The sequence below is a fragment of the Anolis carolinensis genome, unplaced genomic scaffold, assembly GCF_035594765.1.
Source record: "Anolis carolinensis isolate JA03-04 unplaced genomic scaffold, rAnoCar3.1.pri scaffold_7, whole genome shotgun sequence".
Taxonomy (NCBI): domain Eukaryota; kingdom Metazoa; phylum Chordata; class Lepidosauria; order Squamata; family Dactyloidae; genus Anolis; species Anolis carolinensis.
This window is the reverse complement of record NW_026943818.1, coordinates 5,885,257-5,911,686: the sequence shown is the minus strand read 5'-3', so window position 1 is coordinate 5,911,686 and position 26,430 is coordinate 5,885,257. Positions and strand designations below refer to the sequence as shown.

The 26,430-nt window shown below is 40.4% G+C and overlaps 1 protein-coding gene across 4 annotated transcripts in view; it reads right to left on the bottom strand.

Annotated features, from left to right (window-relative positions):
- Nucleotides 1–12,859: 12,859 nt before the first annotated feature.
- astn2 (astrotactin 2) overlaps nt 12,860–26,430 on the bottom strand; it is a 615,168-nt gene continuing 601,597 nt past the window's right edge. For all 4 annotated transcript variants that reach the window (XM_062959683.1, XM_062959682.1, XM_062959684.1 and 1 more), the window contains 3 exons: nt 20,186–20,286; nt 19,282–19,465; nt 12,860–13,765 (listed from right to left, as the gene is read on the bottom strand). In XM_062959683.1, the coding sequence (XP_062815753.1) occupies nt 13,528–13,765; nt 19,282–19,465; nt 20,186–20,286 (523 nt within the window). In that variant the 3' untranslated portion in view covers nt 12,860–13,527. The remainder of the gene's footprint in view (nt 13,766–19,281; nt 19,466–20,185; nt 20,287–26,430) is intronic.

Genomic DNA, 26,430 nt, shown 5'->3' with positions numbered 1-26,430 from the left:
ACTGTATATACTTGAGTATAGGCCTAGTTTTTCAGCCCTTTTTTAGGACTGAAAAAGCCCCTCTCGGCTTATACTCGATTGAGGGTCTTGGCTGGCTTATACTCAAGTATATATGGTACATTTATTATTTTTCTCTATTATTAGATTTATTATTTTACTCTATTATTATTGTTATTATTAATAAAAATAGAGTAAAATAAATGTAATACTAGCAATAATAATAGAGTAAAATAATACATGTAATAACAATAGAGTGAAATAAATGTATTATTATTAATAAAAGTAGAGTAAAATAAATGTAATACATTTATTATTTCACTCTGATATTATTACTGTTATTACATTTATTATTTTACTCTATTATTATTAAATGGATACATAAGGGTATTTACATTGAAGAAGATGAGAATAATGATTTGATCAGAGTTCGACAGTCTTATCTTAAATCTGAGCTTGATGTAAATATTCAAAAACATTTAACCTACCGATGCCTCGATTAATGTAATTTTATTGGTTTCTATTTTTATTTCTGAAATTTATCACTCTCGACTTATACAGTAGAGTCTCACTAATCCAAGCTAAACGGGCCGGCAGAAGCTTCAATAAGCGAATACCTTGGATAATAAGGAGGGATTAAGGAAAAGCCTATTAAACATCAAATTAGGTTATGATTTTACAAATTAAGCACCAAAACTTCATGTTATACAACAAATTTGACAGAAAAAGTAGTTCAATACGCAGTAATGTTATGTTGTAATTACTGTATTTACAAATTTAGCACCAAAACATCACAATATATTGAAAACATTGACTACAAAAATGGCTTGGATTATCCAGAGGCTTGGATAAGCGAGGCTTGGATTAGTGAGACTCTACTGTACCTGAATCAATGTTTTCCCAGTTTTCTTGTGATAAAATTAAATGCCTTGGCGGGTCGGCTTATACTCGAGTATATACGGTAATACATACCCACAAGTACAACGATATGCACTAGTAAATGGTCAATAACCAGATATAAAATATAAACTTATATTGAATGAAGTACAATCAGTACAGAATTTACAATGTAATGTTAATGTTCCATACATAAAAATGAATATATAAGTGAACAATGCTTGCTCTATACATAAGTTTTCACTTGTTAAATCAATCAATTGAACTGAAGAGCATGTAGAACAAATGACCGGTTTTGACTTAAGTCTTCTTCAGGTGAGTTGATCTGAGAAAATTTAACAAGTGAAAACTTTATCGAAGATTGGTAAAAGGCATAAGTTCTGAATAGGCAAGAGGCCACTATGGCTAGAAATGTAAACCAATAATAGGAACTATAAAACAGTAATTAAACCAAAATATAATCCATGTGTTACCAACACACATACATTCAAAGAAAGTAAAACTCTATATTCAGAGTTTGTGAGTCCAATGCCCACCAGAGTTCATGTTCCACATGGAGGACTGTATAAGTCACTAATAGGCATGTCCAATCGATGAAAAAAATGTTTCAATTCTCGTTTCTAAAGTAGGGGGCGCTGGCACTTCGATATAGAAAGTATTTCCGATTTTTTCACTCCAAAATTTCGGATATTTCCGAAAATTCGTAATGATTCTAAATGTTTCTAAAATGGCAGAGGCACATGCGCAGTCCCCCCCCAAAAAAAGGAACCGGGGGGGGGGAGGACTTTTACAGGGCTCTCCCGCCCTCATTTCTTCAGCTATCCTCATCAACCCTAGCCCCCACCTTTGCGTCCATTGTGGAAGCTTCTGATTGGCCGGGGAATGGCAGCCATGTTAGGCTGCGCTAAGCTCCCATTCTAGGTAGGTTGCAGAAACAAAAAAAATTAAAAAATATTTTAAAAAATATATTAAAAACATTTGGGGGAGGAAAAAAAAAATAACGAAACATTAAGAGACAATTAGAGAATGGGCCAACAATGGTTTGAATTACATTGCTGGTTGCGCTGTGAGACAATGTCTCGGAATGCGTATCAAAAAGGGAGAACAATCCGAAATAATTCGGATATACGATTCAAAACGATTTTTTGGACATGTCTAGTCACTAATGTGCTTCTGCAGTGCCTGTTTTATAGAGACATTCGTTCGCGTCTCATTACGCCATGGACAACTAAATACCCAGGAGGCTCTGGACAATTTTATGTAACTTTACTGCTCTTATTTAAATTGGTAAATAATTCAATTTTATAATGGTTTTTTTAAATTTTTTATTATAATTTTATTATTATTAATGAAGTCTGACATGGATGTACAGAACTGGGTATCCCTGTTACGAGTTGGTCATTGACCGTAATAAAAGTTTCTACACTTCTAGTCACTAATTGTGAGTCCAAAAGAACGGAATTGACTACTTTAGGTTCTCCATACCTGCATAACCACCACCTGAGGAAGACTACACAGTCGAAACCGGTCGTGGATGGTGACTAACCTTGGACTTGTTTAAAACATTGGATTTCATAAAACGATTCACTTACTTGGACGTTTAAATTTGGACTCACAATTAGTGACTTATACAGTCCTCCATGTGGAATATGAACTCTGGTGGGCATTGGACTCACAAACTCTGAATATTACTTTCTATGAATGTGTGTGTGTTGGTAACACATGGATTATATTTTGGGTTAATTACTGTTTTATAGTTCATACTGGCTGTGCCCGGCCACGCGTTGCTGTGGCGAAGTATGGTGGTATGGGAAATAATGTATTGAGGAATTGGTGGTACAGTAGAGTCTCATCCAACGTAAACAGGCCGGCACAACGTTGGATAAGCGAATATGTTGGATAATAAGGAGAGATTAAGGAAAAGCCTATTAAACATCAAATTAGGTTATGATTTTACAAATTAAGCACCTAAACATCATGTTATACAACAAATTTGACAGAAAAAGTAGTTCAATACACAGTAATGCTACGTAGTAATTACTGTATTTACTAATTTAGCACCAAAATATCACGATATATTGAAAACATTGACTACAAAAATGCGTTGGATAATCCAGAACGTTGGATAAGCGAGTGTTGGATAAGTGAGACTCTACTGTAGTTAAGGTAAAGGGTAAAGGTTTTCTCCTGACATTAAGTCCAGTTGTGTCCTACTGCACGCTGAAGTGGATTATATGGCAGTGTGGAGTCAAGATAATCCAGTTCAAAGCAGATAATATAAGATTATAAATGGATTATATAGCTGTGTGGAAGGGCCTTGAGTCTACACTGCCATATAATCCAGTTAAAATCAGATAATCTGTATTTTATAGGCAGTGTGGAAGAGGCCTAAGTGAGGCCTAACTCTGCCTGTCCCCTGGGCTGAGTGGGTTGCTAGGAGACCAAGTGGGTGGAGCTTAGCCTTCTAACTGGCAGCAATTGGATAAAAACAATTATCCCTCTCCCTCTAATTAGGACTTTATTTTTCTTTTCTTTTTGTTGTATGAACGCAGAGGCATGGATGAGGGGTTGTGCTGCCAAGTTTAGTGTTTCTGGGATGTGTAATTTTGTTGTTTTGTCCTAGGCCGAAATTTCATTACCCTTTTATATATGTAGATTACTGGTTTACATTTCTAGCTATAGTGCATTTCAGGGAATCCTTTCTTTACACGTTCTGAATAACCAGTGACATTTTTGGAATCAGCAGGTCAAATAAATCTGGTGGAAACAGGGAATGAAGATTAAAGCAAAAGGAGCAATTTGAGATCAGGACAACCTTTTCAGAGCTGGATAGTATTTTGGTTCCATCTGCACTTGACTCTGCTTCCTTCCTTGCAAACCAAGGTGACGTCGTCCATTTACCCAAAAACGGCCCAATTCTGACCCACCCATGACCCTATTTCGGTAACCTTTCAACCTGGGAGGAGCCATTCCGGTTGGCTCCGATGGGAAGGCAAGAATAGTAAAGGGAATGGGACAGAAGGGAGGAAAGAAAAGAAAGAATGGAACGATTAACAACGATCCCATTGCCCAGATTCTTTTCTTTTCTTTCTTTCGGGAAACAAAAGTCTCCCCTTTGAGGAACACCCAGGAGGAGTCATAAAACAGATTGCCCTCCCTTGAAATGGCGAGTCTCCGAGCTTTTCTTCCCAACAGAATAGACACAGATGGACTTCAAGCAGGAGCCCCACAGATGCTTGGTCCATTTGCAATATCTCGGAGCTCATTTCCACATCAATGCCGGCTTCAATTTCTGAAAGTACCACCTCCGAAGACCAGATTTCAGAAGCTAGCATGCAAAATTCAACTCTTCCTCAATAGAAGGCAATCACAATTACAGGGAAGTTCTTTTGCATACTAAAATGTGTAGGAGCGAAATAATAGGAGATCATGCAAACCACAGAAAGATGTGAATCCACTATACCAATGATGGGCAAGCTTTTGCGCTTGGTGTGTTAAAATTCACCAAAAAACCTAGCATGATTTGGGTGGTGGGTCACTTCGAGAAAAAAAATCATAATTTCATAATATGTATAGTTTAAATAACAAAAATATATAATTGTAATATATAACTGTATTTAATAAATCAAAAACTATTTACTACCCTTATTTCCATGTACAACAATCTATGGTACCTCTTGCAGTTTCCACGCTGATTTTTCTCTATTCTAGTTTCAATGTAGTCATGAATAATGAATAATATAATCTATCTATATATATAAAAGAGTGATGGAATTCTGGCGACCGCCAGAACAACAAAACTAAACACCCCACAACCTTGAAAATTGACAACATAACCCATCATCCACGCCTCTAGGTTGATACAACAAAAAGAAAAGAAAAATAAAGTCCTAATTAGAGGGAGAGGAATAATTGTGTTTTATCCAATTGCTGCCAGTTAGAAGGCTAAGCTCCGCCCACTTGGTCTCCTAGCAACCCACTCACCCAGGGGACAGGCAGAGTTAGGCCTCACTTAGGCCTCTTCCACACTGCCTATAAAATACAGATTATCAGATTTTAACTGGATTAGATGGCAGTGTAGACTCAAGGCCCTTCCACACAGCTATATAACCCATTTATAATCTTATATTATCTGCTTTAACTGGATTATCTGGACTCCACACCTTTACCCTTTACCTTAACTACCACCAATTCCTCAATACTTTATTTCCCATACCACCATACTTCGCCACAGCAACACGTGGCCGGGCACAGCTAGTTGTAATATATAACTTATTTAATAAATCATAACTATTTACTACCATTATTTCCATGTACAACAATCTATGGTACCTCTTGCAGTTTCCACACTGATTTTTCTCTATTCTAGTTTCAATGTAGTCATGAATAATGAATAATATAATCTATCTATATATATAAGGGTAATGAAATTTCGGCCTAGGACAAAACAACAAAACTACACATCCCAGAAACACTAAACTTGGCAGCACAACCCCTCATCCATGCCTCTACGTTCATACAACAAAAAGCTCCAGCTACTCCAGAAAACGGCCAGGCTTTGAGACTGCAAGGCTATTCACTGCTATTCCACCTGGCCAACAAAGGATTCCCATAAGCCACAGCAACACGTGGCCGGGCAAAGCTAGTAATAATATGATAATATACTACAATAATAGAATGAAATGTGCATAATTCCTATGGAGTAAACAACAAAACCACTGGTCCAAATCACACCAAATTTGGCCACAAAAGACATAGTCATCCAGTCAATCTGCATGCGGCAGCGTGTCAGCAAAAATGGCTAGGCGTGTCAGTGCTGACACGCGTGTCATAGGTTGGCCATCATTGCACTATACCATACTATAAACTCTTTACTGAATTGCTATTACTCTTGAAATGCAGTAATTAAAAGCAAATATAGACACAGTTAATGTAAAGCAGTTTTACATTAAATGTTACTGTTTTACTGTAATATTCAAGCAGCTTTTTATTTAAAGTATTATTTTTTTGTCTTTTTTTTGCTTGAGAATTTCAGGGAAGTGAGAGTATTACGAATATTTTGCATAATTTTTTCCTCATTAAAAATCGTTTAATTTGGGTCCCATCTCCAAGATATCTCACCATGTAGGTGTATGCAGATATAGATGTTCCAAAAAAATATCAAAATCAAAAACATGTCCTAAGCATGTCAGATAAAAGGGACACAACAGAAGGTGTGAAGCCAAACTACAAGAATGCTGTGATAATACAAAATTTGAAAGAAAGAAAGAAATTTCTGTTCCTGGTTTGAGAGTGCTATTTCCTGTTTCATTGTGTGGAACTTACTTTGAAAGCCGTTGTCATACTCCAGAAACTTCCTTTTTGTGCCTGCCACAAACTTGGTTGAATTGGCTGAGACTCGATGAGATAGTCATTAGAGTTGTGCACGAATCCGTTTTCCTTCGTTGCGTCTGTTCCTTTGTTACTTTTGTTACCTTGGGGAACACGTATTGGAAGCCCCCTCCCAGTACAAAAATCAGCTGGACACAAAAGCAAGCCTCCTTGCCTTGGGAAGATTGTGTGTCCATGGCGTGCTGGCCCAGAAAGTGCCCATGCCTGCCTGCAGCTGAGCACATCCTCTAGAGCAGGGGTCCCCAAACTAAGGCCCGGGGGCCAGATGCGGCCCTCCACGGTCCTTTACCTGGCCCCTGTCCTAAACTTTAGGGTTGACCTAATTCTACCTGGTCTTTGGAGGTCTCTTTGCTTACTTATGGCCTTATGAGATTGTCTAGATGGTCTTTGAAGGTCTCTTTGCTTAGCTATGGCCGTATGAGACCATCTAGATGGCTTTTGGAGGTAACTTTCACTACCTATGGTCATATGAGACCATCTAGATGGCCTTTGAGGGTGCCTTTACTTACCTATGGTTTTATAAGATCGTCTTGATGGCATTTGGGGGGGGGGCTTTCCTTACCTATGGTCTTATGAAACCATCTAGATGGTCTTAGAGGATCCCTTTCCTTATCTGTGATCTTATGAGACTATCTATATGGCTTTTGGAGGTCACTTTCCTTATCTATGGTCCTATGAGACCATCTAGACGGTCTTTGAGGATCCCTTTCCTTATCTATGGTCTTATGAGACCATCTATATGGCTTTTGGAGGTCACTTTCCTTATCTATGGTCCTATGAGACCATCTAGATGGTCTTTGAGGATCCCTTTCCTTATCTATGGTCTTATGAGACCATCTAGGTGGTCTTTGGAGGTCTCTTTGCTTACCTATGGTCTAATGATATCATCTAGATCAGCGGCCCTCCAAGGTCATTGACCTGGCCTCTGTCCTAAACTTTAGACTTAGGGTTGACTTAAGTCTGAAATGACTTGAAGGCACACAACAACAACAATCCTAATTTCTGACTATTTCATCAGAGTCCGGGCCCCCAACAGTCCGAGGGACTGTGAATCAGCCCTCCACTTAAAAAGTTTGAGGACTCCTGCTCTAGAGTAAAAAACAGGTATGAAACCTTCTAAAAGCATACGCTTACCTGCAGCCGTGCGCCTCCTCTGGAGTAAGAGAACTTGCCTCCATGCCTTGGAAAGTGCATGTGGCGTGCAGGCCCAGAAAACGTGCCTGCCTGCCTGCAGCCGAGCGCCTCCTCTAGAATAAGAAACAGGTAAGAAACCTCCTTAAAGCACATGCTTGCCTGCAGCTGAACGCCTTTCCTCTAGAGAAGAGTTTAAATGCCTAAAATGATGGGAAGGGGAGTCTGGGAATCCCCCACCCTGTAATGGGCTGATAGAAAATTTATCTTCCAGCACCCCAGAGAAAAAAGAGATTTTTTGGGAGGCTCCCAAAAAACAGAACGGGGCCCCTACCGAAAGCTGGGACACGAAATGGGTCAAGCTTTACCCGGATTGCACAAGCCTAATAGTCATTGAAAAACTAGCGCAAAATGCGCCGCCGGATGTCTCGCTCACAAAGGCAAAGTTTTTTCAGTTTAATAAACTTTTTCCATGTTTGTATGATAGAACCAATCAGGAAATGGAATGTATAACCCAGGACCAAGAATGGTGTTACATGGTGTAATGTAGATATCAACACAAAAACGCAGATGTCTATAGACTACAATGAAACATAAAAAGGATAGTATGGTATGTAATGTGTGAGTACTATGTTAGTAATGTAATATTTCTTCTATATAAACAACTTTTAGTGCTCCAGCAATACTTGAGAATACCATTAAGAAAGCAGTAGATTCTGCTTGTTTTTCATTTATTTGATTGGATAAGATTGTAACCAATCTAGAGACTACAACAGTTTTATGTTAATACTTATGTGAAGGGTTGTCTTGTTGTACATATATATGTTAAGAACTGTTTATTTACCTCGATTCAACGCTGCGACAACTATTTTGAGTGTTATTAAGTCAACAAATAAGACTTTGTTTGGTTTTGATTTTTATTTGACAGAACTGACACTGAAACTATAAAGAGGAATAGTTTTTCCAGAATATCTGTGTAAGTGTTACTGAGTGTATTCCATTTATGTTAAGAATCATACTAATGTAGTCAAAGTAAATACAGGTAGTGGATACCTAAAGTAAAATATTCATTGTAATATATACAGTAGAGTCTCACTTATCCAACATAAACAGGCTGGCAGAACGTTAGATAAGCGAATATATTGGATAATAAGGAGGGATTAAGGAAAAGCCTATTAAACATCAAATTAGGTTATGATTTTACAAATTAAGCACCAAAACATCATGTTATACAACAAATTTGACAGAAAACGTAGTTCAATACGCAGTAATACTATCTGGTAATTACTGTATTTACGAATTTAGCACCAAAATATCATGATGTATTGAAAACATTGACTACAAAAATGCATTGGATAATCCAGAGTGTTGGATAAGCGAGTGTTGGATAAGTGAGACTCTACTGTATTATCAGTAAATGTAAGAGATTCTAGAGGGCTATGATCTACCACTGTTTCTAATCAAATCCAATTTTGATGGATATTAATAAGATACCATAATCCCCTGCTTTGGCAACTTGCATAACAAGTGCCACTAAAAGTTGTTTATATAGAAGAAATATTACATTACTAACATAGTAGTCACACATTACATACCATACTACCCTTTTTACGTTTCATTGTAATGTAGATATTACCTTAGCATCCTTCAAAAGTGGGCATCAAGCCAAGCGAGCTTGGACTGCAGCTCCCATCACTCCTTGTCACTACATTACGAGAGCTGCAGCCCAACAGCTTTGGATGCTTCGCAGGATTGCAACATTGCTATAAAACAGGGGTCCCCAAACTAAGGCCCGGGGGCCGGATGCAGCCCTCCAAGGTCATTTACCTGGCCCCTGCCCTCAGTTTTATAATATAATCTATATATATAAAAGAGTGATGGCATCACGGCGACCCACAAAACAACAAAACTACAGGCCCCCCAACCTTGAAATTTGACAACACAACCCATCATCCACGCCTCTAGGTTGATACAACAAAATGAAAAGAAAAATAAAGTCCTAATTAGAGGGAGAGGAATAATTGCTTTTATCCAATTGCTGCCAGTTAGAAGGCTAAGCTCCTCCAACTTGGTCTCCTAGCAACCCAATAAAAAATAATAAAAAACACTAAAAATTAATACAATAAAATACTATAATAACAGAAAATAACTAAAAAATAATACAAGAAAATAATAAAATATAATAAATAAAAATATAACTTACAATAAAATTAATAAAAAATTGCAAATAACGTCAAATAAAAATTACACAACAATTTTAAACCAATACCACCACCACTTTGCCACAGCAACGCGTGGCCGGGCACAGCTAGTGTTTTTATATAAGTTTTAATAATATAATATATTGTATATACATATAATATTGATAATAATATTATTATGTTATACAATATAATACTAATAATACCATATAATAATATCAATTATATGTTATATATTACATATAATATTACAGTATAGTGGTATAGTTCAATATGATGATATATAATGCTAATATTGTGCAATGCTAATAATATAATATATTGTATGTACATACAGCTGCTCGGAGTCCCCTTCGGGGTGAGAAGGGTGGGATATAAATGTAGTAAATAAATGTAGTAAATGAATAAATAAATAATTTTTGACTTAGGCTCGCCCAAAGTCTGATATGACTTGAAGGCACACAACAACAACAACAATCTTAATTAACTTGATTATCTCATTGGCTAGAAGCAGACCCACACTTCCCATTGAAATCCTGATAGGTTTATGTTGGTTAAAATTGTTTTCATTTTTAAATATTGTATTGTTCTTTCATTGTTGTTGTTGTTGTTGTTGTTGTTTTGCATTACAAATAAGACATTTGCAATGTGCATAGGAATTTGTTGGATTTTTTTTTTTCAAATGATAATTCGGCCCCTCAACAGTCTGAAGGATTGTGGACCGGCCCTCTGCTTTAAAAGTTTGAGGACCCCTGCTATAAAATCTCAGAATAGAAGGATTGCAGGTGAAGAGGCTTCTACATCAAATGCAAAATGTGAGCCTAGGTTGGGAACTATCCACAGAGGAAGGCAGCCAGCCAGGCAGGCCAGAGAGGGGCACCTGTGTATATATTCCACCGAGCGTTGAATGAGCTGCCAAGTCTTGCGAAGCTGGAAAAGGCAACAGTCTTGGCTTCAAAGCCTGAGTATAAGATGGTGAAAATGTTTCCAAGAAGGCACCACAGAAACTTCCTTTCAGTCGAGCCGTCTTTTATGTTCCTCACGCATTTGGCTTGGCCAGGGCATTGAGGACTCTCTCTTTCGTCATCCAGCTACCTTTATGTGGCTTTGATGGGAAGCTGTTGCGCTGGATCGACATGAAGCAAGGACAGGTATTTTTTTTAGTCTACAGAGAAGGGGAGAGCCACCCTTACTCTATGCTTATCTAATGTGCCGGTGACAACCAATTGGAAGGGATAACTAATATTTCAGAGGACAGGATCCGGATCCAAAATGACCTTAAGACACGAGAGAGCTCGGCCAAAACTAAATAATTTCCAACAGGGAGAAAAATAAGAGGCTACACTTGGGCAATAAAAAGGAAAAGCACAGATATAGGAAGGGGCACACCTGGCTTGAAAACAGCCCATGTGAAAGCAGATCACAAGATGAACAGTAACATGCTATGCTAATGTGAACAGTAACATGCTATGCTAGTTATATATGTGTATATATATATACATATATGTGTGTGTGTGTATAATTGGCATAGCATGTTACTATGTATATATATATATATAGTTTATAATATACAACTTAATTTATAATAATATATAACAGCGGTTCCCAAACTTATTTGGCCTATCACCCACTTTCCAGGAAAAATATGACTCAGCGCCCCCTGGAAAGGGGGCATGGCTTAGAGGGGTGGGCGTGGTTCCTGCTGAAGAGGGCAGGGCTGAACCTCTCCCCTAGTCCAAGATGCAGGGCTGGGAGGGGTAGGTGGTCGGGGCCACAAATGGGCGGCCAGGACTGGGATGGGCGGAATTACAAGCTCTGAGGCAGGGCTGAGCTTCTATCCCTGTCCTGTGGTGCCTGCCAGGACACAGGAGGCGGGGCTAGAGGAGGGGGCGGGGCCTCTTCCCAAGTGCTGAACCTCTATACCCGCCCCCATGTTCTAACGATGCCTCAGGGGAGGTATACAGAGGCTCAACCCTGTTTTGCGCTCTTGGGAAGAGGCCCCGCCCCCACCCCTAGCCCTGGTCTTTAGTCCTAAAGGCCTTTCAGGAGAGGTATAGAGGCTCAGATACTGTTTTGGTCACTTGGAAGAACCCTGTGTCCAGTTCTGGGCAAAGCAATTCAAGAAGGAGATGGTCAAGATGGAAAAGGTCCAAAGAAGGGCAACCAAAAGGGTCAAAAGTTTAGAAGACATGTCCTATGAGGTACAGCTTAGAAAGCTGGCTATGTTTAGTCTGGAGAAGAGTAGATTAAGAAGAGACATTTGATGTCCAGGTGGATGGTATTAGCCCATGTCAATAAATCATATGCAGATTATTGATTATTCATGATGATAAAGACGTCATCAATGTACCTGAAATATTTAGTCATGTGGCTATAGATGGGATTCTGTGTGGGGTTCAAAACTGATTTCATTTCCAAATCGTCCATGAACAAATTAGCAATGGAAGGGGCAATTGGACTGCCCCTGGTGACCCCTTGAATTTGAAGGTAAAATTGACCACCAAATTTAAAACAGTTATTTTCCAACACAATGTCCAACAAATCCAAAAGAAAATGTGTCGAGGGATTCAAGTTGGTTCTGGAATCGAATATGTGCCCTATGTGCCCATTTAATTTTCTTCTCAAATATTCTCCCCTTCCCCAGTTGTTCATGCACACCAACCGTGATTCTGAATGCGAGTTTTACCATCCCAACACCACAATAGCACTAGATCAGTGGTTCCCAACTTTTGGTCCGTGGATCACCAGTGGTCCACAAAAATGAAAATATGGTCTACAGCCTCACCATTACTACACCGTTGTGTCAAAACCATGAGACAACGAGATGTCTGGTTTCGCCAAACCCTCTTATAGTGCCGAGGCAACGTGGATGTCAGGAGAGGAGAGGCTGACTACCCAGGAAAGATTACTACTACCACATCAACTTTAGATTATTAAATATGCTTTTCTGTAGGCGAGCAGATGATGACTACTAGAAGGCATATGTTCTGTATCAGTAAATGGAGCTGATGTGGTCTCTTCAATGCATTTTTCTGAATCAGAACCGAATCTAAAGTCGACCAAAATCTGGTTTGTAATTCTTTTGGTACTAATGTTGGAGAGTGGTCCCTGGTCAAATTGGTCCCTCGTCAAAAAAGGTTGCGAACCACTGCACTGGATGAATTTCAAACTGGCCAAAGTGACAGTAAGAACATGTGCCTGTGCATATCCCTTCACCATAAATGCCAATCACCAAGGGAAAGTGGAAGTAAATATGTTTTAATACACAAAAGAACCTGTCAGGACCCTCCACAAGCAGCACCTCTGTAGACCTGGAGCAATCTGTGTTTCGTAAACTCTCTTTGCTGCTTTGCCAGCAAAGTCCTCACGCTTTTGACGTGGTGTTAAATCGCTTAATAGTAAGCTACTTCCAAGATGGTGCCTCTTACAAGTCGTCGGTCCTGAATGGCTTCTTGCTCACCACAGACACGCCATCTGAGATAAAGTCCTCCTGCACAAAGGTACCGCCAGGTGTACTCTGAGTAAGACTGGAGCGATTGAACACACTGTTATGGAGTCCCTCCCACACTGTCTGCTTTCCCCCTTCTGCCTCTTCCTCGTGACTTTTGGGCATATAGCCTAGGGATTTAGTAAGAAAGGAGGTTTCAAAGGAGAGAGAGTCACTTTTTTGAGAAAAAAAACTGAGCAAAATTATGTACTTCCTTTTAAAATAATTTTTGAAAAGGAAATAAATGGAAAACAAATCGGACCAATCTCTCAATTTGCATCCGCCTCGTGTCTGTTTTGAATCCTCCACGGTTTAATCGCTTCTCCTGTCTCTCAAGTTGCAAGATGGTGGCTTAAGTCTTTGATGCTGAGGAGTCCCATGTGCCCCATCCAGTCTGTTACATCCGTTGGGTGGCATCTTCTCTCATCGCCCCTTGGACTCGCCGTACATGTTGCGCAGCATGGAGATCATTTTCTCCTCGCACGTGATTTTTGTGTCCTTTAGGATGCTGTACCAAACCATTCCAGGCGGCCGGACCTCTTCACTACGACAGAACAGGTAAGGCATGGTGTCGGTGTGGCTCTGGATGTAAGGGCTGCGCAGCAAGGTGGAGCAGTGGTTGCTGACCTTCTCCAGCCTCCTCAGAATGAGGTGTGCTTTCCTGGAAGAGAGAAATGAAGAGTTTGTGAATTCATGCTCAAGAAGGTACAGTGGAGTAGTGATTTGAATGTTGGGAAATGCCAATGAAAGTCATGGAAATCCACTGGTTGAGCTTGGGCAAGCTGCGCACACACACTTCTTGCATCACAGGAAGGCAAACCACCTCTGAACAAATCCTTCTGCTGAAAGTTCACTAAATTTAAGGTTGGCTTAAATTTGGGGCCCCCAAAGACAACAATATATATTCTCATAGGTCAAGAAAGTAATGGAAATCTACTGTTTGAGCTTGGGCAAGCTGCACACACACACTTCTTGCATCACAGCAAGGAAAACCACCTCTGAACAAATCTTGCCAAGACAATTTTATAATAAGTTGACTAACTTTAGGGTTTCAAGACACTACTTGAAGGCTCCAAAGACAACAATATATATTCTCACAGGCCAAGAAAGTCACTGATTGATCTTGGGCAAGCTGCACGCACACACTTCTTGCGTCACAGGAAGGCAAACCACCTCTGAACAAATCTCGCCAAGACAATTTTATGATAAGTTGACTAACTTTAGGGTTGTCTTAAATTTGGGGGCCTTTAAGACACTACTTGAAGGCCCCAAAGACAACAATATATATTTTCACATACCAAGGAAGTCATGGAAATCCACTGGTTGAGCTTGGGCAAGCTGCGCACAGACACTTCTTACATCACAGGAAGGAAAACCACCTCTGAACAAATGCTGTGGTAAGTTCACTAAATTTAGGGCTGCCTTAAATTTGGGACCTTTAAGACACTACTTGAAAGCCGCAAAGGCAACAATATATATATTCTCACAGGTCAAGAAAGTCATGGAAATCCACTGGTTGAGCTTGGGCAAGCTGCGCACACACACTTCTTACATCACAGGAAGGAAAACCACCTCTGAACAAATTTTGCCTAGACAATTTATGATAAGTTCACTAAATTTAGGCCTGCCTTAAATTTCGGGCCTTCAAGACACTACTTGAAGGCCCCAAAGACAACAATATATATTCTCACAGGCCAAGAAAGTCACTGGTTGGGCTTGGGAAAGCTGCGCACACACACTTCTTGCATCACAGGAAGACCAACCACCTCTGAACAAATCTTGCCAAGAAAATTCTGTAGTAAGTTCACTAAATTTAGGGTTGTCTTAAATTTGGGGCCTTCAAGACACTACTTGAAGGCCCCAAAAACAACAATATATATTTTCACATGCCAAGGAAGTCATGGAAATCCACTGGTTGAGCTTGGGCAAGCTGCGCACACACATATCTTGAATCACAGGAAGGCAAACCACCTCTGAACAAGTCTTGCCAAGACAATTTTATAATAAGTTGACTAACTTTAGGGTTTCAAGACACTACTTGAAGGTTCCCAAAGACAACAATATATATTTTCACATGCCAAAGAAGTCATGGAAATCCACTGGTTGAGCTTGGGCAAGCTGCGCACACACATATCTTGAATCACAGGAAGGCAAACCACCTCTGAACAAATCTTGCCAAGACAATTTTATGATAAGTTGACTAATTTTAGGGTTGTCTTAAATTTGGGGCCTTCAAGACACTACTTGAAGGCCCTAAAGACAACAATATATATTCTCACAGGCCAAGAAAGTCACTGGTTGGGCTTGGGAAAGCTGCGCACACACACTTCTTGCATCACAGGAAGACCAACCACCTCTGAACAAATCTTGCCAAGAAAATTCTGTAGTAAGTTCACTAAATTTAGGGTTGTCTTAAATTTGGGGCCTTCAAGACACTACTTGAAGGCCCCAAAAACAACAATATATATTTTCACATGCCAAGGAAGTCATGGAAATCCACTGGTTGAGCTTGGGCAAGCTGCGCACACACATATCTTGAATCACAGGAAGGCAAACCACCTCTGAACAAGTCTTGCCAAGACAATTTTATAATAAGTTGACTAACTTTAGGGTTTCAAGACACTACTTGAAGGCCCCAAAAACAACAATATATATTTTCACATGCCAAAGAAGTCATGGAAATCCACTGGTTGAGCTTGGGCAAGCTGCGCACACACATATCTTGAATCACAGGAAGGCAAACCACCTCTGAACAAATCTTGCCAAGACAATTTTATGATAAGTTGACTAATTTTAGGGTTGTCTTAAATTTGGGGCCTTCAAGACACTACTTGAAGGCCCTAAAGACAACAATATATATTCTCACAGGCCAAGAAAGTCACTGGTTAATCTTGGGCAAGCTGCGCACACACACTTCTTACATCACAGGAAGGCAAACGACCTTTGAACAAATCTTGCCAAGATAATTTTATAATAAGTTGATTAACTTTAGTGTTTCAAGACACTACTTGAAGGCCCCAAAGACAACAATATATATTTTCACAGGCCAAGAAAGTCATTGGTTTAGCTTGGGAAAGCTGCGCACACACACTTCTTACATCACAGGAAGACCATCCACCTCTAAACTAATCTTGCCAAGGAAATTCTGTAATAAGTTCACTAAATTTAGGGTTGTCTTAAATTTGGGGGCCTTCAAGACACTACTTGAAGGCCCCAAAGACAACAATATATATTCTCACGGGCCAAGATAGTAATGGAAATCCACTGGCTGACCTTGGGCAAGCTGCGCAAATACACTTCTTGCACCACAGGAAGGCAAACCACCTCTGAGATAATCTTGCCAAGACAATTTTATGATAAGTTGACTAACTTTAGGGTTGTCTTAAATTTGGGGGCCTTTAAGACACTACTTGAAAGCCCCAAAGACAACAATATATATTCTCACGTGCCAAGGAAGTCATGGAAATCCACTGGTTGAGCTTGGGCAAGCTGTGCACACACACTTTTTGTATCACAGGAAGGCATACCACCTCTGAAGAAATCTTGCCAAGACAATTTTATAATAAGTTGACTAACTTTAGGGTTTCAAGACACTACTTGAAGGCCCCAAAGACAACAATATATATTTTCACAGGCCAAGAAAGTCATTGGTTTAGCTTGGGAAAGCTGCGCACACACACTTCTTACATCACAGGAAGACCATCCACCTCTGAACAAATCTTGCCAAGAAAATTCTGTAATAAGTTCACTAAATTTAGGGTTGTCTTAAATTTGGGGGCCTTCAAGACACTACTTGAAGGCCCCAAAGACAACAATATATATTCTCACAGGCCAAGAAAGTCAATGGTTGACTTTAGGCAAGCTGCGCGCACACACTTCTTGCATCACAAGAAGACCAACCACCTCTGAACAAATCTTGTCAAGACAATTCTGTAATAAGTTCACTAAATTTAGGATTGTCTTAAATTTGGGGCTTTCAAAGACCACTGACAACTAGAGAAGAGATGGTGTGTTTGCTGCTCGTCCTGATACGTTGGACCAATGCCCTTCTCCAGCTTGGACATGAGATGCCTGTGCTGATAAGAACAGGGAAAGATACAAAGGAAAGTATTGTAAACTATGGCGGGTTGTGTATGTTCTAAATCTGGAACCAATGTGAGATATCGTCCCAGTTGAGTGCTCAAACAGAAGAGAGGGCTGGAGAAATGATCAAAGGGAGTCAAAGAGGAAAACCACTCTACTCATATCAGTATCTTTATCAAACCAAACCTTCATTACGGGAATGCGGATTTTCACATATTCACTGAAAGGGAAGTTCTGAATCATTCCACACACACACGGAAAAAGAAGCTCATCTTCAGAATACAATGACTAATCGTATTCGGAGATTACCCTTTTGTTGAGTGTTGCAGATATGGAAATAGTTTGGAACTGCACTCATTCACCTCTTATGTTCTTGGTAAAGGGAAAAAGATTGCAACTGAAAACTTTTTTTAAGGGAAACGTATTGCCATGGATGTCATCTTACCCACTTTGGGGTTATGTTTTGCTCGGGGAGATCGCTGCTTCTGTTAAGCTTTTCTACAATGGACTAAGCTTTTATCTTTTGTCACTCCAGTCAGACAACGGAATGGTTCCCTTTTTGGTAAGACATAAGATTTAATACTTTGACATGGACACGTCAACTCAGATTTTTGGGACTGTTATTTTTGCTACAATTTCTAGACTTATACACAAGTACCGTATACACTCGAGTATAAGCCGACCCAAATATAAGCCGAGGCACCAATTTTTACCACAATAAAACTGGGAAACATTGACTCCAGTATAAGCCGAGGGTGGTATATTTCAGAAATAAAAACAGATACAGTAGAGTCTCACTTATCCAAGCCTCGCTTATCCAAACCTCTGGATTATCCAAGCCATTTTTGTAGTAAATGTTTTCAATTGGTGCTAAATTCGTAAATAGAGTAATTACAACATAACATTACTGCGTATTGAACTACTTTTTCTGTCAAATTTGTTGTATAACATGATGTTTTGGTGCTTAATTTGCAAAATCATAACTTACTTTGATGTTTAATAGGCTTTTCCTTAATCCCTCATTATCCAAGATATTCGCTTATCCAAGCTTCTACCGGCCCGTTTAGCTTGGATAAGTGAGATTCTACTGTACCAATAAAATTACAATAATTGAGGCATCAGTAGGTTAAATGTTTTTGAATATTTAAATCAAGCTCAAATTTAAGATAAGACCGTCCAACTCTGATCCAATCTTTATTCTCATCTTCTTCTGTGTAAATGTGCTATGTATCCTTTTAATAATAATAGAGTAAAATAATACATGTAATAATAATAATAATAATAATAATAATAATAATAATAATAATAAAAATACAGGAAAATAATACATGTAATAATAAATAGAGTAAAATAATAAATGCAATGTAATAAGATCACAGTGAAATAATAAATGTATTAATAATAATAATAAAAATAGAGTAAAATAAATGTAATAGTAGCGACAATAATAGATAAAAATAATAAATGTAATAATAGAGAAAAATAATAAATGTACCATATATTCTCGAGTATAAGCTAACCCAAATATAAGCCAACCAGGACCTGAGTATAAGCCGAGGGGGGCTTTTTCAGTCTTAAAAAAAGGGCTGAAAAACTAGGCTTATACTCGAGTATATACAGTATATATAAGTGAACGTAAAGGTTTCCCCCTGACATTAAGTGTAATCGAGTCCGACTCTGTGTCCTGGTCCTGATCTCCATTTCTAAGCTGAAGAGCTGGCATTTTTCATAGACACCTCCAAGGTCATGTGGCCATTGGCATGACTGTATGGAGTGCCGTTACCTTCCCACCGGAGTGGTACCTATTGATCTACTTACATCTGCATGTTTTCGAACTGCTAGGTTGGCAGAAGCTGGGGCTATCAAAGGGAGCTCACCCTGTCTCCGGGATTCGAACCGCCATAAATATCTGATCTGGTTTAACGTAGCTCTTTTTCGGCCCTCCATACAGTCATGCCAATGGCCACATGACCTTGGAGGTGTCTATGAAAAATGCCAAAATTTCACTCGTCTATCATATTGGGTGACTCAAGTAGTACGAACTTTGACCACGTGCAACTAGTCGGTCCCAGGGAAAATGATGGGAATGCCTACCTAGGCCCAAGTTCATCCTCGCTCCTCCAGACAAAGTCCCCAAACTTCTCGTAGTGGGAGTTGTAATGGTGCTGGACACGGAAAAGCATGGAAGCTGAGACCTCCATCAAGGTGTTGTAGGCTGTCTGCTGCTCCTTGCCACTAGTGTAGCCATTGTACAAGTTGTAGATCTTATCTGCTATCTCTGGAAAAGAAGCAGAGAGGTAAATGGGTGAAAACTCCCTTCTAAAATCTATTGCTACACTAACGACTTGACCTCAAATGACTTAAGACACCACTTGTACTTAGTTCTCAGATTTGCTACTACGAGGGTGGAATGAAAAGTAATTCCTCCAACTTCGTAACTCCTCAACAAATGTCAGTCCTTGTCTGCGGCACGTATCGGCTTGTTCAATAGACTCTCCTCTACAGTTCCCTTTGGTGGGAAGTCTTAGCATTGAACGGTTGTGTTGTTAAAGTGCGAAGTATGGAACCCTGCGCAGACGGGGAAGCCTTAGCATTGAACGGTTGTGTTGTTAAAGTGAGAAGTATGGAACCCTACACAGACGGGGAAGCCTTAGCATTGAACGGTTGTGTTGTTAAAGTGAGAAGTATGGAACCCTACACAGACGGGGAAGCCTTAGCATTGAACGGTTGTGTTGTTAAAGTGAGAAGTATGGAACCCTACACAGACGGGGAAGCCTTAGCATTGAACGGTTGTGTTGTTAAAGTGAGAAGTATGGAACCCTACACAGACGGGGAAGCCTTAGCATTGAACGGTTGTGTTGTTAAAGTGAGAAGTATGGAACCCTACACAGACGGGGAAGCCTTAGCATTGAACGGTTGTGTTGCTAAAGTACGAAGTATGAAACCCTGCGCAGACATGAGTGATGTGCTAGAATGTGAGTGGAGTTGAGTGTTTTACCCTCTGCCTTGCTGTCATCCACCAGTGGACAGGCTGTTCTCAAGGTGACCGTGCTCAGCTCAGAGTGCCTTCCACGAGTGTCCACGGCATAGAGTGTGAATCTGGAAGAGAGACAAAAGCCAGTAGGTCAAAACACTTTCTTTTGAGAATAGCATGGATTTTCAAGTCCACCTATAGTCATAATCTTGGGGGGGAAAGCAAGTTAAGAAGAAATTAAGAGTATGAAACAGAGATGGATAATACGAGGGCTATCCACAAAGTAGATTACATTTTGGAATTAAAAATGAACAAAGTATAGGAGAAAACATTTACCATATGCAGTTGAAAGCCACATCCAAATACCACATCTCAACATAGTCGCCATTCAAATCTAGGCACTTACCATAGCGATGAATGAGCTTGGAAACTCTTTCCCCACAAAACTCTGCCGCTTGCGTCCCCAAAAAGTATAGGAGAAAACATTTACCATATGTAGTTGAAAGCCACACCCAAATACCACATCTCACGTAGTCGCCATTCAAATCTAGGCACTTACCATAGTGATGAATAAGCTTTGCAAATCCTTCCCCACTAAATTCTGCCGCTTGCGTCCTCAAACCGCAACTGTGCAGCTTCGTCAAAACGCTGCGTTGCCAGCCATGCCCCCATTGTTGGAAACAATTGTTTGAGGACACAAGCGGCAGAATTTAGTGGGGAAGGAGTTGCCAAGCTCATTCATTGCTATAGTAAGTGCCTAGATTTGAATGGCGACTATGTTGAGAAGTGGTATTTGGGTGTGGCTTTCAACTGCATATGGTAAATATTTTCTCCTATACTTTGTTCATTTTTAATTCCAAAACGTAATCTACTTTGTGGCTAACCCTCGTACTTATAGGAAATGGCAAGTTTTTCTCCCTGACCCTTGCGCTGCCCCATACACCTTTTTATTGGGTACTCCCTGGTCCTCAGTATCTTGTTTGGCTTTTGGAACAGAACTGAAACATCTGGCTCTTCTATTTAAAGGCCGACTGTCTGGGAAGATGAGGAGGAGGCTGTCTTTTCTGCCATGACATCTTGTTCCCTTGTCGGGACGTTGCATCTGGATGCGGTGCTAGGATGGGGAGCAGAACGTTCCCGCACTGCCCTATGGGATACCATATTGAGAGGGATCGGCTTGTTCTCAGGTTTAATTGTGTATGGAACCAAAGTGAGCAGGCACACTTTGGGAAGAACAACAAAAACAGCCAGGTCATTGCATGTATTTTGGAAAAGGTCTCCTCCCTTTGTACACCAGCAGCTGCAGAGTTTATTTGAGGTAGCATGTGTGATCATGGAGATGACAATCTACCTTTTCTTCTAAGCTAGGGAAATGGACAGTTCAGCATGCCAGAAGTAACATCTTTTGGCTTCAGTCTCCTTCTCCTTCCTCCTCCTCCTCCTTAATCCCAGCTCTTTGCCTGCTTTCCGTGAGCATGCTTCCTTGCGTCCTTCCCTGTGTGTGTGTGGCGTGCAGGTCCAGAAAGCATGCACACCTGCCTGCAGCCGAACACCTCCTCTACAGTAAAAATAAGAACTTGCCTCCTTGACTTGGAACGAGAGTGCATTAATGTATGGTGTGCAGGCCCAGAAAGTGCAAGCTCCTCCCTGCAGCCAAGTGCCTCCTCTAGAGCAAGAATTAGAACTTGCCTCCTTGACTTGGAAAGAGAGTGCTTAAATGTGTGGTGTGCAGGCCCAGAAAGAGCATGTGCCTGTCGACACCACCTCTGGAGCAAGAATGAGAACTGTAAGAATGCCTGCAGCCAAGTGCCTCCTCTAGAGCAAGCATGAGAACTTGCCTCCTTGACTTGGAACGAGAGTGCATTAATGTATGGTGTGCAGGCCCAGAAAGTGCAAGCTCCTCCCTGCAGCCAAGTGCCTCCTCTAGAGCAAGTGTTAGAACTTGCCCCTTGACTTGGAAAGAGAGTGCGTGCATGTGTGGTATGCAGGCCCAGAAAGAGCATGCGCCTGTCGGCACCACCTCTAGAGCATGAATGAGAACTGCAAGAATGCCTGCAGCCAAGTGCCTCCTCTAGAGCAAGCATGAGAACTTGCCTCTTTGCCTTGGAAAGAGAGTGCTTGAATGTGTGGTGTGCAGGCCCAGAAAGTGCAAGCTCCTCCCTGCAGCCAAGTGCCTCCTCTAGAGCAAGTGTTAGAACTTGCCCCTTGACTTGGAAAGAGAGTGCGTGCATGTGTGGTATGCAGGCCCAGAAAGAGCATGCGCCTGTCGGCACCACCTCTAGAGCATGAATGAGAACTGCAAGAATGCCTGCAGCCAAGTGCCTCCTCTAGAGCAAGCATGAGAACTTGCCTCTTTGCCTTGGAAAGAGAGTGCTTGAATGTGTGGTGTGCAGGCCCAGAAAGAGCATGTGCCTATCGGCACCACCTCTAGAGCAAGAATGAGAACTGCAAGAATGCCTGCAGCCAAGTGCCTCCTCTAGAGCAAGAATGAGAACTTGCCTCCTTGCCTTGGAAAGAGAGTGCGTGCATGTGTGGTATGCAGGCCCAGAAAGAGCACGCACCTGTCTGCACCCCCTCTAGAGCAAGAATGAGAACTTGCCTCCTTGCCTTGGAAAGAGAGTGCGTGAATGTATGGTGTGCAGGCCCAGAAAGTGCAAGCTCCTGCCTGCAGACAAATGCCTCCTCTAGAGCAAGAATTAGAACTTGCCTCCTTGCCATGGAAAGAGTGTGTGAATGTGAGGTGTGCAGGCCCAGAAAGAGCATGCGCCTGTCTGCACCCCCTCTAGAGCAAGAATGCAAACTTGCCAACTTGCCTTGGAAAGAGAGTGCCTGCATATGTGGTATGCCGGCCCAGAAAGCGCACCTTCCTGCCTGCAGCTGAGCGCCCGCTCTAGAGTAAGAATGAGAACTTGCCTCCTTGCCTTGCAAAGAGAGTGCATGCATGTGTGGTGTGCAGGCCCAGAAAATCCGCATGTCTACCTGTAGCCGAACATCTCTCCTCTAGAGTAGAAACAGGTAAGAAAGCTCCTTAAAGCGCATGCCTGCCTGCAGCTGAGCGCCACTCGTCTAGAGTAAAACAGCTTCAATGCCTAAAATGCTCCCAAAAAATGGATCGGAGGGCCCACCGAAAGCTGGGACACGAAACGGGTCGATGCGCAAGCCTAGTTGGTAGGTTAAGTACATCTCGAAATCCACATTTGCCTACTTTTCATTTAAAGAGACAAATAAATAGATACTATTTTGAAGCATATTAAATCTACAACCGTTTGCCAAGAGCTAAGGAGGATTGAAAGAAGAGGCGACAGAGGAAAATGAAAGAGTAAGCCGAGACCTCAAGACGCGTTGTGTGCATCCAGTGACTTATTTGATTCTCTGAAACAAAGGAATCACAGCTTTAAATATGGAAAATGGATTTAGGTTAAGCATCGTGGAATGTGGAGCACGAAACATCATTTAGCTCTTAAAAGCTGCTCCTAATAAGCTACCTCAAGGGGCCGTGGAGTATTTGTCTTGGACGTTTTACAGAATTAAAGTTGGTCAGGCATTTGTGTAGCATTTTGGCTACATATTTGTATTTCCTGCTTTTAATTCTAAGGCTGAAGAAACAAGGAATTTGGGCTTGTTGAGGTCATGCATATCCAAACCTGTTGTGATGAACAATCCATCATTCACGTATCAGCATTTATTTATTTATTTTATTTATTTCATCATTTCTATCCCGCCCTTCTCACCCAAAGGACTCAGGGCGGCTTACAAAACTGGCAGAATTCGATGGCAATATACAATACAAAAGAATAAAAATAAAAGTATGCAAAGGGATCATTTGAAATTACAATGTATAGTCAGCATAGATGCAGTTTAACAGCACTGAAATGCACTGTATGAGTCTAATGACCATATAGTGCAGTTTGAAAGTGCATTATATAGCAGTGTAAATGGAGCCTAACAGAAAGAAAACTAGTGTATATACTCGAGTATAAGCCTAGTTTTTCAGCCCTTTTTTTAAAGACTGAAAAAGCCCCCCTCGGCTTATACTCGGGTGAGGGTCCTGGTTGGCTTATATTTGGGTCAGCTTATACTCGAGAATATATGGTACATTTATTATTTTTCTCTATTATTATTGGTATTACAGTAGAGTCTTGCTTATCCAACATAAACAGGCCGGCAGAACGTTGGATAAGCAAATATGTTGGATAATAAGGAGGCATTAAGGAAAAGCCTATTAAACATCAAATTAGGTTATGATTTTACAAATTAAGCACTAAAACATCATGTTATACAAAAAATTTGACAGAAAAAGTAGTTCAATACTCAGTAATGTTATGTAGTAATTACTGTATTTACGAATTTAGCACCAAAATATCACAATGCATTGAAAACATTGACTACAAAAATGCATTGGATAATCCAGAATGTTGGATAAGTGAGACTCTACTGTATTACATTTATTATTTGTCTCTATTATTGGTGCTACTATTACATGTATTTTACTCTATTTTTATTATTAATAATAATACATTTATTATTTCACTCTGATCTTATTATTATTATTGCATTTATTATTTAACTCTGTTTATTACATGTATTATTATTAATAATAAATTTATTATTTCACTCTGATCTTATTATTATTATTGCATTTATTATTTTACTCTATTATTACATGTATTATTTTCCTGTATTTATTATCATTATTACATGTATTATTTTACTCTATTATTATTAAAAGGATACATAAGCACATTTACATGGAAGAAGATGAGAATCACAATTAGATCAGAGTTGGACAGTCTTATCTTAAATCTGAGCTTGATGTAAATATTCAAAAACATTTAACCTACTGATGCCCCAATTAATGTAATTTTATTGGTATCTATTTTTATTTCTGAAATTTACCACCCTCGGCTTATACTGGAGTCAATGTTTTCCCAGTTTTTTTGTGGTAAAATTAAGTGCCTCGGCTTATATTCGGGCAGCTTATACTCGAGTATATACGGTATTCATGCCCCAGGCTCAGAGAAGATAGCCCTGTTGTACAATGCACTTCCATGCTTATTTTCATGGTTGTTGACTCCATTGTTTATGAAAGAAATGCTTCTTGAACCCAGCAAACAAATGGAAACTAGGGGCCTCCAGCTGCACTCCCAAGAGCCCTAGACAACTTCGCCAAATGTTGGACGTTGTTGTCGTGTTTATTTATATCTCATCAAGATACAACAGATATAGCCAAACACACAGCAGTTGAAAATATAATGGCCAAGATCCTACATCAGGGGCTCCGAAGTTTAACTTTATCACAATGTTGTGTTGCTAAGTCCAATGCTAGTGAATTGCAATGATGCACAACAGACATGGGAACTCCATGGTAGCTCAAGACGTTGCAGAGCTAAACCACGGTAAAAGAAAGACTGTTGAATAGGAGAACCTTGTTCATCCAACCATGAAGCTCACACTGTTGGGTAACTACCATCTCTCAGGCATAGGCAACGTTTAGATGTCTATATCTTTTGGATTGCAATTCCCAAACTTTGGGGATTCTGGGAGATGGTCCAATACATGTGAAGGCTTAAAGATTCCTTGTTGTGGTTGCTTCCAACCTATAGTGACCTTTAGGTGAACATAACTACCATCTCTCAGGCATGGCAAACATTAGGTGTCTATATCTTTTGGATTGCAATTCCCAAACTTTGTTGTCAGGGGATTCTGGGAGATGGTCCAATACATGTGAAGGCCTAAAAATTCCTTGTTGTGGTTGCTTCCATCCAACGGTGACCTTAAGGTGAACCTAACTACCATCTCTCAGGCATGGCAAACATTTAGATGTCTCTATCTTTTGGATTGCAATTCCCAAACTTTGTTGTCAGGAGCATCTGGGAGATGTTCTAATACAGGGGTCACCAAACTAAGGCCCGTGGGCTGGATGCGGCCCTCCACGGTCATTGACCTGGCCCCTGTCCTAAACTTTAGACTTAGGGTTGATCTAAGTCTACCTGGTCTTTGGAGGTCTCTTTGCTTACCTATGGTCTTATGAGATCGTCTAGATGGTCATTGAAGGTCTCTTTGCTTAGCTACGGCCTTATGAGACCATCTAGATGGCTTTTGGAGGTCACTTTCCTTACCTATGGTTTTATGAGATTGTCTAGATGTCCTTTGGGGGCCCCTTTCCTTACCTATGAACTTATGAAAACATCTAGGTGGTCTTTAAGGGTCCCTTTCCTTATCTATGGTCTTCTGATGGCCTGGTGAGATCATCTAGATGGCCTTTGAGG